This window comes from Pteropus alecto, unplaced genomic scaffold (assembly GCF_000325575.1).
Source record: "Pteropus alecto unplaced genomic scaffold, ASM32557v1 scaffold44, whole genome shotgun sequence".
NCBI lineage: Eukaryota > Metazoa > Chordata > Mammalia > Chiroptera > Pteropodidae > Pteropus > Pteropus alecto.
This window is the reverse complement of record NW_006436812.1, coordinates 6,804,981-6,817,638: the sequence shown is the minus strand read 5'-3', so window position 1 is coordinate 6,817,638 and position 12,658 is coordinate 6,804,981. Positions and strand designations below refer to the sequence as shown.

The following is a 12,658-nucleotide window of genomic DNA, read 5'->3' as shown; positions in this document are numbered from 1 at the left end:
TCTCCGTGGCTGCTCAGCTGCTCCAGTCCCCCTGCTTAACCCACTAGCCACCCCTGAGCCCCAGGGAGCAGGGCTAGTGTTTCTGTCCACATTCATGACAGTGTCCGTGACAATGTGTGTTCTTGGGTGTGTAGTGTGTGTATGTATGTGTATGTGCACACTGCACTTGAATGTGTCTGAGTACCTGCTCATACCCCACCTGTGCTGTGAGAGCATCCATATGCATAGTGACCGTGTCTACTCTGAGAGTGCATGTGCCTAGGGCCCCAGGTATTTTGGTGGTCCACTCTGTTCTGAGTCAGCCCAGCCGTGCAGAGGTTGTCGCTCCAGGGACCAAGTGAGAGCTTGTCTGGAGCCTCACACACGTGTGTGCACACACTCTTTGCGTCCCACACAGGCACGCACTGGGGTGGTGGACAGCCCAGGTGGCGGCCCAGATGGAGTGGGGAGCAGCTTCTGAGTGAACACGCAGGGCATGGGGAGAGGAGGGTCTTGGCCAAGCTCAGCCACTGCAGGCTCAGCTGTTGACCTGCCTGAAGCCACCCAGATGGAGCCAGGCTGAGCAGGTGGCTGTGCCATGGGGCCATGCTGTGACGTCCACGCCCCCCAGCCTGGTCTGGCCCCACGTGAGGCTGACCCCCTCGGAGACCTCCAGTACCCAGCTGACACCCTGCTGGAGAAGAAATACACACGAATGCGTGCGCGCGCGCGCACACACACACACACACACACACACATGCGCGCACACACACATACACACACACACACACACAGCATTAACCAGAGACTCAGGGCCTTCTGCCAGTGGCTTTTCTCTTGGCTTCCCGGCATGGGCAGGGGTCTCTGGAGAGGTGAAAGACAAGGAAGGGCTGATGTCCTCCAGGAAAAGGCCTGGTCACACTTGGCTTCTTCTAGTCACTCACCAAATGCCTGTTAAGAGACAGAAACTCTGGCTCTGCCAGCGTGGGAGATAGGCCTGGATGGAATCACCCTAGAACTGGGCCTGCTCAGGGCTGGCTTGGCCTGGGTCAGAGATAAATTACAGGAAGCATGGTTAAACTTATTTATTTGCAACAAATACTTTTTTAATGTACGCTCAAAACATTGGCTAAATCATGTTTATAGCTCAATGTCCTCTGTGTATTTATAAATACATAAAAAAGTATTTGCCATCTACCTGAGTCATATATAACTGGGCATCCTGCATTTTTGCCAGCTACACCTAGAAGTGTACGTGGAGAGGAACTGAAGGATGAGGCAGGGAGGGCAATCTAGGCCACGGGGCTGCACATGCAAAGACCAGAGAGACCCAGTCTGCAGGGTGAGGGTGGTGCCATGCCCAGCTCCTACCCCTGAAGCTGTGGGAGCTGACAGAGACTCTGACTGAGGCCCTCTCATCTGCAGGTGGCCATGGTGCCTGGGCCTGTCTGCTAGCAGGCTGCCATGTCCCGAGAGGCAGGCTCATGCCGCCTGGGCCCTGGGGCACGGGCCCGGGCCCGGAAGCCCAAGAAGCCGCACTACATCCCGCGGCCTTGGGGCAAGCCCTACAACTACAAGTGCTTCCAGTGCCCATTCACCTGCCTGGAGAAGTCGCACCTATACAACCACATGAAGTACAGCCTCTGCAAAGACTCCCTCTCGCTGCTACTTGACTCCCCGGATTGGGCATGCCGCCGCGCCCCGGCTGCACCCCGCCCCAGTGAGCCCATCCCAGACCACCCTTCTGACCCCACGGACCCAGGCAACCATCCCCAAAGAGCGCAGCTCCCGGATGCTCCCTCCACACCCAACCTTGTTGGCACCGACGTCCTCTCCCTGCACCGCTGTGTTGGGGGCTCCAAACTGGGGGCTGAGGGGTCCCCAGGAACACCATCCCTTGTAGCCAGAGATGCCCAGAAGGGTGCGGGCCTTGGTGGGCTCTTGGCTGAGTCGTGGAAGCCAGGGCCAGGCAGGGGACCCAGGAGCATGGTTGTGGTGGACTCAGTGGGTCCTGAGAACGGTGTCCCCTGTTATCCCCCACCTACCTCCAGCGAGTTCCCTGAGGCCCAGAGCCTCCAGCTGTCCCTGCTGGGTGTCAACTACCCTCTGAGCCCCAGCCTCTTCTCCTACCTGGGACCCTCCCTGGCCGCTGCAGCCCACATGCCCTTCCTCACCTCTGCCAGCCCGCTCCTGCCCCCGGCCACTGCCTTCCCTGCCCCACAGCCTCCCGAGCACCCAGCCCCAGTCCCCCGCCTATACTACCCTCTTCTCCTAGAACATAGTCTGGGGCTGCCAGCAGGCAAGGCTGCCCCTCCCAAGCCCCTGGCCCCTCCCAAGGGGGCCCCTGGGATTCTTGCCCCTGGGCTACTGAGGATGCCAGTACCTGGGCTGGGTGGGCCCTGGCCCTGTGGTGCTCCCAGGGACTCAGGGCAAGAGGGGAGGCTGGAGCTGGCGGCCCAGAGTGATCCCAAGAGGAAGCTGCCCCTGGGAATCAGGCTGGAGCCCCCGAAAGCCCCCTCCAACATGGGCAAATTTGGTTCCCAGAACAGGTAAGTGTCGGGGCCCTCAGTCACGGGTGGAGGTTGATGTTGGGGAAGAAGGGCTGGGCAGGGTGGCTGGGCTCCCGTCTTCAGGTCAGTGGCCGGGAACATGGGGTTCAGGTCACAGAGAGGACACTGAGACCAGAGAGTTAACCTATATGTCCTTTTGGGTTCCCGAGGCCTAGGCTGGGGTGATAGGCTGGACAGGGGGGCATAATGGGGAGTGGGTCAAGGGCTGGGGGCACTGGGGGGAGCAGCACAGCCTCCTGACCGGCTCCTTCCCCTTAGCCTGCGGACTGGCCCCTCCGTGATGCTCTGGCCTGAGGACAAGGAGCCAGACGACCCCGAGACCATGGGCCCTGTGTCCCCCCTGCCCCAGCAGCCACCAGGCCTGGTGCTGGGGGGCCCTGGGCATGTGGGTGAAGACCTGACACGGGTCCTCGGTGACTATGCTAAAGTGGAGCAGCGCCTGGGGCAGTTGGCACCTGCCAGGGGCCTGGCCCCACGGCCTCTGCGGGAGCAGTTGGGCAAGATTCGCCGGGAGCTGCTCACCATCCATCAGGCACTAGAGTGGGCCGTGAGGCCCCCGGACGTGCCCCTGGATCTCTCCGTGAAACGGGCGCCCTCCAAGCTGCCCGAGGTACCCTCGGGGGCCTGGGAGCAGCCAGAGCTGGGCCCCACACTGGCCCGGGGGACCCCTGAGCCACCCAGAATGCTAGGCCCCACAGTGGCTGAGCCTTTCTCTAGCCATACCACCAAGTGTGAGGCTGACTCCAGTGTCCCGCCCCCAGGTCTCCCCCTCCAAGGTCCAGATGACCCTGTCATTCCTGGAAGTAGCTGGGGACACCGTGGCAGGACTGGGGGCTCCTGGCCCCCTGAGGCTGCACCTGGCCTGCAGAGCCCCCCAGGTGCTGAGGTCTGACTACAGCTCCTGCTGCTACCTCTGTCCTTAAAAGACAGGGGCGCTTTCCCAACCCCGTGCCCACTGCCTGGCCCCCTACCTGCCTCAGCCCCGGGGGTGAGGCCTGGAGCCTGCCCAGCATGCCCGTGGACAGATCCCACCCACCATGGCCGTGGCCTGTCTCTGAGGCCACACAGGGACAGCAGAGAGTCACGGCTTTTTGTCGATCACAGTTGTGGACATTAAAATAGAAGCCACCTTCACACACCCGTCTGGGCCTCCTCCTTCCCTTGCTGTTCCAGCATCACCACTGGAACACCTTTCCCCTGGGCCTCCTTGGGGCGGGTAGAGTCTGGGGACAGAGTAAGGGACTTTCCATCAGAGCAAGGAGAGTTGGGGAGGCAAGTGCTTTTGTCCGGGGGCTGGTCAGGCCTGTGTTTCAGCACACTGGTGGTGGGCAGGGCCCTCCGGGCATGCCTCCAGCCCTTGTCTAGTAGGGCAGCCCTAATGTCAGATTCATGCTGGAGGCTGCTCCCACTGTGGTTAAATGATGCCCCCTATATTCTGTGGCCCAGGGCTGCTCACCCAGCGTGGCCTCCACTGGGCTCCCGCCAGTCCCTGCAGCCACGATAGGCATCGGATGGCCTTCACAGCTCACTGCCTTCCTCCCACCTTGGCAGGACTTGGCCTTTCCCACAGGCAGGGGTGAGGGGCAAGTAGGGAGGGGTGCCCAGGGGACCCTTGGACCCAGCTAATCACTTCTTTCCCTGGGAGCTGGCCACACCTCTGTGCCACTTAGGAATGGCCTCTGGGAAGGCAGTTCCTGCCTGAGCCTGGCTCCCCAAGCTGGGCCGGCCAGGCTGGGGCCAGTCGGAGCAGGACCTGTGGCTGCCCCATTAACCGCACTGGGCAGCAGATAGCATCGGCCACCCGCCCCACCTCAGGGCGTTAAGAAGCAGTGTCCAGAGCAGGAGGTACAGGCTGGGCAGGTGGGGAAGCGCAGAGGCTGACCCTCCCTCCCCCAACCGTCCAGGGTCTTCCTAGAGGGGCTACAAGGAGCTGTGAGCTGAGTTAAGAGGTGGCCAGAGAACCTCCAGGTCCTGAGTTCTTGGCCTCCCATTGGCTGGCACCTACTCCTGTCTACCACTCCCCAGCTTCTCATCAGATGTGAGCCTGGTCCTGCTGAGGGGCACTACTCCAGCTTTACAAGTGCAGAAATGGGATCAGAGAGACAGGACGCAACCTGTCCAGTCTGGGGGTTGGGGGTCAAGACAGATCTCTGGAGGTCCTTAACTCTGGACTCTGGTTCTGGTAGGAGATGGTAGGTGGGGTTGCCTCATGCTCAGACATTTCCTCAGAGCCTCCTCGCATTGCAGAGGGGTAGGAAGTATCGATGGTTGTGGGGGCCTCCCTGGGGAGGGTTCAGCTGGGCTGACCATGAGTGGCATCCAGCAAAGCAGGGGCAACAGGAAGAATGTCTTGGAGGCCAGTGCAAGGGCCCCAAGGCAGAAATGTAGCAGCACTGGGGAGTCCCTGGGGTTTAGCAACTGAGTGACAGGATTCCATAGGGCCCAGTAGCTCTACCTGTCCCCTCCCATCTCACCCACATCAGGGTGGCCCCTCCCACTCCTTCAGGTTCTGGTTTCCAACAACAGAAGCTGCTACAGGAGCAGGGAGCAGGGCCGAGGGCCTGGTCCCAGGTAGGAGCCCCTTCCCGCTGGCCTCCCTGGGTAAGGGTAGGCAGAGAGGCCTAGGACAGGACTGCTGCCTCACCCCTCAGGGGTTGGAAGTCTCCAGAGTCTGTGTGGGGGCAATGGGTAGGGGCTTGGGCTGCCCCCAAGATGGGTCACTTTCTCTGCCTATAAAAAGGAAGGGTTCCATGGGCAGATGAATTTGAGAAACACTGCTTATCTGTCACACACCCACACCCCTACCTCAGGACATCTCAATGCCTATGAGCTCATTCAGGCCTCAGAGCAAAACCCATGGTAACTTTCATGAGTCTGTCTCCCAGAATCGTGTTCCAGGACATCTGGGAAAATGGGACCTAGAGACACGGCTCACTACTGGGCTTGCTGGCTGGGCCAGACTTCCTGGTAGAACTGAGTTCAAAATCCAGTTCTTCCACCCCCACCTTCATGCCTCATTTTCCTCATCTGTAAAACAAGAAGACACCAGTACTGCCTGGAAGGACACGGGGGACCGAGGTAACTGGTGCTTGATGTACAGTGGGGCATTCTTTCTCTTGCAGCCCTAAACTTGGCCCAACCACAGAAACTTGCCTCGGAGGCTGAGCCGGCCCGCCCACCCTCTGGCCTCCTGCTCTGACCTCCTGGGCCTCCCCCATCAGCTGGCCAGCTGGCCCCAAAAGCCTGCACCTCATGCTGGACCCACCTGGAGACCCCGCTCACTCCTGGCAGGCCCGGCTGCTCAGGCAGATCCCAGTGCCTGCAGGGGCTGGAGGGGGCCCCCGGGGCCTGCACTGCTCCCCGGATGGCTTGCTCTTCCTGACAGCTGGGGCTGCTCCCTGCGTCTATGTGCTGGACCTCGAGGGACGCTCCGTCTGCCACCTGCCCTGCCGGGTGCCAGGGTTCGGGGACTTTGTGCCAGAAGACGTGGCTGTGACAGCTGCTGGGCTTGTGGTGGTCAGCGACCTTGTCCATGGGGCTGTCCACGCACTCCAGCACACTGCTCGAGCCCCCCAAGGCTGCTGGGTGACAGTGGGCACCTTCCTGGCCCCCTGCGGGCTGGCTGTGGACGCACTTGGCCGCTTCCTGGTGACGGACTATGTGTCTGGGGCTGTACACAGCTTCACATTGGGCCCCACCCTAGAGCAACTGGCCCCAGCCTCCATGCTAGGTCTAGAAGGCCCCTGCTGGGTGGGTCTGGGGCCCAATGGAGGCTTTGCAGTGAGTGAAGAGTTTGGGGATGTGCGGCTCTTCGGCAGTGCCCGCCAGCCCCTGGGTTCCCTAGGCGGCCTGAATGGGCATGCCTTTGGCAGCCCCGCAGGTGTATGCACTGATGCAGAAGGTAGTGTTATTGTGGCAGATGAACAGCGACGCCAGGTGATCTTGTTCCCCCGGGCTGAATCACCCATTTGCTTGGTGTCCAAGGGGCTCAGGCGGCCCTTAGGTGTGGCCTGTGTGCCCCAGGGCCAGTTTGTGGTTGCGGATGCAGGGGACAGCTACATCAAGGTGTACCAGTACCACTCAGAGCTGGCCTGACCTGGTGAGCTCAGATGGCAGCAGCCCCTTCACTGTGCATGGGTCCAGCCACCAGGTCCCGGACCACCATGAGAGGAACATTCAGGGCGGTGGAGTCCTCCAGGGCTGCTGGCCATACCTTCCTGAACCTGCACATTTGCTGAGCACCTAATGTGCCAGACCCTGGGCTGGCCTCCTGTCTTCCTCTTGGAGAGGATTCAGACTTCGTCAGCAGCCACAAATCAACTGCCTCTCCGGCTTCCTTTGCAAGGTTCACAACCTCCAAAGTTGGTTCTTCTCCATGCCCCAGTTCAGTGTGCCCCAGAGCTCCCTGCCCCCATGTCCACTCAGGCCTTGGGCCTGCTGGCTCAGGGCCCAGGAGGCCTGAGCATTGGAGCCAGCAGCTGAAGCCTGGCAATCTTTGGCATGTTGAACCAGCTTCCAGCACTTACCCGGGCAGGATATCTGCCCGGTGCCTCAGCCCCAGTCTCCTAATCAGACACAGGCATGCAGGGAGGGTGTGGCTGGGCTGCGTCGCGCTAGGCTGGGTGGCTTAGGCAGGGGTGGAGCCCCTTCCTGTCCCCCATCTTCAGAGACACCCCAGGTTCTGAGCTTCCTGCAGCTTCTCTCAACCCAACTGAGGTAAGGGGGATGCAGGGGGTTGCCCTGGAGGCACCATGGGGTGGCACATAGCTGGGTTGAGAGCCTCCATGCCCCTGGCCACTTCTCCCATTTGAGACTGTCTCACAAGCTATCTGATCTTTTTTTTTTCTCCTCTGTCGAACCAACACCAAACAGCTCCAAGCTCATGGATGGGGGTGCTGTGAGGGTTCTGGGAGGTGGTCAAGTCTAGGAGAGCCTTCCTATGAGGACAGACTCCTGATACTTAAAAACAGCTCATTTGGGGAAATGAGGCCCCAAAACAGTAGGGAGGTGTAAGGTTACTCAGTAAGTAAGGTTAATTAGTAAGTTAGGAAGTAAGGTTACTCAGTAAGTAAGGTTTCTTCCTATGAGGACAGACTCCTGATACTTAAAAACAACGGGGAAATGAGGCCCCAAAACAGTAGGGGGGTGTAAGGTTACTCAGTAAGTAAGGTTACTTAGTAAGTTAGTAAGTAAGGTTACTCAGTAAGTAAGGTTACTCAGTAAGTTAGTAAGTAAAGTTACTAACCTTACTTACAGGTGTAAGGTTAGTCTGGAACTCAGCCAGGCTCCTAGTTCCAGCTAGGGGTTTTCAGGAAGAGGGGACAGTGCTTGGTCCTGCCCCTGAGGGCTGGTGAGGGGATGCTCCTGTTTATCACCAAGACATTGGGGTCCGTGGTTTAGACCATCACCTCTGATAAGGTTCCCTCCATATGTCCCGGGCCCTGTGGGTGGGAGAATTAGATGGGTCAATGTAAGGAGGCATGTGCAGTAGGTGTTCAATAAACATTAACTGTTACTACTGGCGTTAGGGGTATTGTTCCCTGGAGCAGGAGGGGCCAGAGACACCTCCTGATGATCAGATCATAATGTTGAAGCCTCTGAGCTGGTCCACCAGGGCCCAACAACTTCCTAGCCTACCTGTCCCTAGGGGCACCTGGGGGTGCCCCTCTGCAGAGACCAGCTAGTGAGGGGGCCAGCCTGGAGCTGAGGAGACAGCTCTTTCTGGGATCCCATGTAGGCCTGGGGGTTCTTTCACCCTGGGAGGGTGGGGGCAAGGCAAGGTAGAGGACCCTCACAAGCCAGGTCCACTGGGTTCCTTAGATGAGGAAATTCTGGAAGGTTGGTAGCTGTGGGGGATTGGAAGGCAGGAGTGTTGGGGACGCTGCTGATGGACTGGAGGGGGACAAGGACAGTGGGGGGACCAAGGATGCAGCGGGTGGTGGTGGAAGATAAGGACGCTGCGCACAGTGTGGAACGAGGGCGCCGAGCACGCAGGTCTCTGGCTCCAGGGACGGGAACGTTGAGTGCACGGAACGCTCGGGCAAGGCCGGCGGGCAGCCCGGGCGCCTTTGGGGGCCGGACCGTCGCGCGGCAACGTCGGGATAATGGGGCTCGTGTCCCGCGGCGCGGCCGCGGCGCGGCCGGGGGCCGCGAGCGTTGTCGTCCGCCCAGGCCCGCCCGACGCGATCCCCAACCCTATCCCTACCCTGCCGCCCAAGGGCGTGGCTCCAGGGAGCAGCCGGTGAGCATTCGCGGGGAAGGTCGGCGTCCGTACGGTGTGACCTTGGGGAGCCGACCCTCCCGGCTCTGGGCCCGGGGCTGTGGGCCCCGACTCCCCGGCCGCGGAGGGACCTGGAACAGGCGAGGGAGCGGAAGGGTCCTCCGGAGGCTTCTCCCGGGTTGGCACAGGCCTCTTGCCATTCGGAGCCTCTATCTCCTCGTCCGTAATTTGGGGATGCGTCCGGCCGCCGCCCAGGGCAAGCCTGCGACGTAGGAGGGCAGTGAACGGCCCCTGCCAGCCCACTGCCCCAGGAGCCCGTTCACCCAGATCTGGGAGGATTTGTAGCCAGGCCGCGTGGGTGCCCTTGGCAGGGAGTCTGGTCCCAACACTTGATAGGGTGAAGGGCCCCCGCCTGTTCCCTCTGATCCACCCCAACTTGGGCCTTCTGTGGACTCTTCCGAAGGTGATTCAGGGTCAGTGGAACTGGCTGTCAGCACTTTATAGTTGTCTCTGACTACAGTAAAAGGCAAAAACCAGAATTCTAGATTCATGTTCCTTTTTCTGAAATGAGAGGAGAAAATAGCAGTATTCACAAAACGTGAAAAAAAAAAAAACACACACACAAAAGATATGGAGTAAAAATGAATTCTTGAGAGACAGTGATGAGGAGGCTTCACAGAGGAGATGTCAGCCAGTGAGATGTTCCTGGCCAGTCATACCTGGGCTTTTCCCCTGGAATCTGTTGCTGCGGAGGATGAGAGGGCAATACAGCTTCTACTTCATAAGGTAGACAGGCTGATCTAGGAATGGGCTGATTCGTAAGGGAACTGGGTGTCATTTTTAACAGGAGAGGCTTTTTCAGGAGTGTGCCCTTGTTGTTGTTGTTTTTTAAATTTCAGTCTTTAAAGATGTGCACATTGCCCAAGTTACTGCCGTGCTTTCTCTCATCTGCACCTCTGTTATCGATTGCCTGCTCTTTCATCTCTTTCTAGCCCTCTGATCTAAGCAGACTTCTTTGTGTTCATCACTCCCAGAGGCTGAGGTGGAAGCGAGGATGGGAATTTGCCCCATAATCTGTTAAGAGTTCTTTCTCACTACCCCACGGATAAGAACATCAACTTCTACCCTCTGCTCTTAGACATAAGGAGCTGCTGCTTTTTTCTTTTTTTTCTTTCTTTCTTTCTTTTTTCTTTCCTTTTTTTTTTTTTTTTTGGTAAACTTTGTAGATAAAGCATAATACACATAAAGAAAGTGCACAAATTTTATGTGTACAACTCGATTTTACCCAACGTGAACAAACACACTATGTAACCAGCCTCCCTGAGAGCATCTGTTTGCTATTAGGCAAATTGTGCTTCTTTTCCGACAGTAGCCATGGGCAGTTTTCCTTAGCTCCTGAGAAAGGGGTCCCCAAGCAGGGTGTGATGGTATCATTTCTTGTCATGATATTTCCTGACAGGCTAGCACTGAGCAGCTTGGAATGTACTGGTTGGTTCACCATAGTGGTTGCCAAGCCAGATATGCCTGATCCCTCACAGGCAAAATTGCTCTGTACCTCTCACAATGCCATTGGGAGCAGCCCCTATGGAAGGGTCAGGAAGACAATTGGCCCTGGCTGCCCTTGATGATGGCCACAGGGATTCGGCCTGGGGCTGCTGTCAGGCTCCAGGCACCCACTGTTAACTGCCCTCGCTGGTCACTGGGGGAGGGGCATTTAGAGCCCTGCTGCTGCTGCTGCTGCTGCTGGACTCAGAGGGGCACTTTTCAGCTGGAACCCACAGCTGTGAGGGGACCCTTTTACAAGCTGGCCAAGAAAGGCCTCAACTCTCCAGCCCCAGGCTGAGCTGCCTGCAGAAGAGGAAAGCAGCTGTACCAGTGGCCTCTTAAAGCCTGGATGTTTGTATCTGTATGAGGCCCCTTCCAGAACCCCCTGACCCTCAGGTAAAAGCTCCCTGTTCCTCCTACAATGTCACACTGCCCCAACATGTGTGTCCCCAAGGGCCTGGTGAGCACTGGGGCCCAGAGGCCCAGACTCAGTCTAAGGCCTATGTCTCTCTCTTCTAGGGTGGCTGCTCTGCCCTTTGTGCTGATAAGATAGAGGCAGTCAGAGAAAGGGCATGTCTGAGAAAGGGCATGCTCCAAGGTGAATGCCCTCAGCACTGTGCTAGATGATGGCCTGCTGCCTCTCAGGCCCCATCTTGGAGGGGCTGAGACGGAAGAATGGGATGTTTGTTGAGAAACCCTCATTCCCAGTGAGCTTACTTTGGGGCAAGTTAAGGCTCAGCATCCCATAGGAATTACAGTTACTTGGGCTGTTCTTTCTGCTCAGAGGCCATATAAAAGTAATGAGAGGCCAGAAAGGCTTGCTTCTCTCATCATGAGAGAGGATGTTGGGGTCTCTCTAGGACCAGTTCACTTCTCCCACCTGCATTTCTAGATAGCTACTTGGTTGGAAGGATATTTCCTAAAGAAAGTGCTCGCTGTGACAAGAGGAAACACTCCCCTATTGGTACCCCTACCCTGAAGTGGACTAATAGAGCTCCGAGGGCAGGATCCACACAGCCATAGGCTGGAGGGTCAGAGTAGAAGCAGAAGCCCAGTGAGAGCTGAGCCTGTTCCCTGAACTCCAAGGCTCCTCCAGGGGTCTCATTGGGCAGGGGAGTGGGTTTGGGGCATCAGGCAGCTCCCCAGGCATCTTCTGAGATGCCAGTACCAGTGCCCACAGCTGCCAGAAGTGTGCACATGTCTAGTTTCCCTCAGCCAGCAGCAATTTGTTTAAATTTTCATCTTTATTCTTGCAAATTTAGTAAGTAAATTAAGGTTCGTTAGAGTTTTAATTTGCAGTACTTTAATTGTTAATGAGATTGTATATTTTTCCATGTGCTACACATAAAAAACTAATCAGTTTCTTTAAAAACAAAAGTTAAAACCTTTTTATCAGCTCCACACACCCCGTGAGTAGCACTAAGTAGGTCATGTAACTTTGTCTTGTTTCAGACTGCTTCTCTCTGAAATGGGGGAAAGCATTGATTTGCCTCAGGGTGGAGGAGAGGGGTGATTTGGGCCTGTGTTTACAGGTGAGAGCAGCACCCATGGGAGATGGACAGCTGGGGGGCCCCTCACCAGCCTTTTTGACCAAATTCAAAACCGGGTCACCCAAACCTGTGAGCCCTGTGGCCATGTGGACGTGTTCATCACAGTGTCTGTGCCGTACATTGGCACGTGTTCATCACAGTGTCTGTGCCATACATTGGCTATGGCCTCCAGCCACAGAGCTTCCAGCCACCCTGGGGCCATGAAGGCATAGTAGCGGCAGCAGCAGCTCTGAGCTGAGCCTCTCTTCTTTCTTCCAGTGTCCCCAGCATGGTGCTCAAGGCTTTCTTCCCCACATGCTGTGCCTCAGCAGACAGCGGCCTCCTGGTTGGACGGTGGGTCCCGGAGCAGAGCAGTGCCGTGGTCTTGGCTGTGGTGCATTTTCCCTTCATCCCCATGCAGGTCAAGGAGCTTCTGGCCCAGGTGCAGCAGGCCAGCCGAGTGAGCATAGCTGTGCTGGGCACCTGGTGCCACCGTCGGCAAGGACCCGAGGAAAGCCTGGGCCACTTCCTGGAGGGCCTGGGTGCCATCTTCTCCCACGAGCCCTGGCTCCAGCTGTGCCGGGACAGGGGCAGCAAGTTCTGGAGCTGCAAGGCCACCCGCCGGCAGGTGCCCACCTCCTTTGGTGCCCCTGGTGAGGACCAGGTCATGCTCATCTTCTATGACCAACGCAAGGTGCTGCTGTCCCAGCTACACCCACCCGCAGCCCTGCCTGACCGCCAGGCCGGGGATGCCACAGCCAGTGCTGGGGGCCTGGCTGCTGTCTTCGACACGGTGGCTCGCAGTGAGGTGCTCT

The 12,658-nt window shown here is 57.9% G+C and overlaps 3 protein-coding genes across 4 annotated transcripts in view; all 3 read left to right on the top strand.

Moving 5' to 3' along the window:
* The first annotated feature begins 1,443 nt into the window (after window positions 1-1,443).
* Window positions 1,444-3,441, top strand: PRR35 (proline rich 35). The gene is made up of 2 exons (XM_006914021.1): window positions 1,444-2,528; window positions 2,808-3,441. The coding sequence occupies exons 1-2, from the start codon at window positions 1,444-1,446 to the stop codon at window positions 3,439-3,441; spliced, it is 1,719 nt and encodes a 572-aa protein (XP_006914083.1).
* Window positions 3,442-6,112: 2,671 nt separating this feature from the next.
* NHLRC4 (NHL repeat containing 4) lies at window positions 6,113-6,644 on the top strand. The gene has a single exon (XM_006914020.2). It carries the CDS (start codon window positions 6,273-6,275, stop codon window positions 6,642-6,644), a length of 372 nt encoding a protein of 123 aa, XP_006914082.1. The 5' UTR covers window positions 6,113-6,272.
* Window positions 6,645-8,654: 2,010 nt separating this feature from the next.
* The window catches only part of PIGQ (phosphatidylinositol glycan anchor biosynthesis class Q), an 18,791-nt gene continuing 14,787 nt past the window's right edge, over window positions 8,655-12,658 (top strand). The window contains exons 1-3 of one of the 2 annotated variants that reach the window (XM_015591175.2): window positions 8,655-8,790; window positions 10,538-10,710; window positions 12,123-12,656. In XM_015591175.2, coding sequence (XP_015446661.1) covers window positions 12,133-12,656 — 524 coding nt within the window. In that variant the 5' untranslated portion in view covers window positions 8,655-8,790; window positions 10,538-10,710; window positions 12,123-12,132. The remainder of the gene's footprint in view (window positions 8,791-10,537; window positions 10,711-12,122; window positions 12,657-12,658) is intronic. The other variant, XM_006914019.3, reaches the window with a different exon arrangement.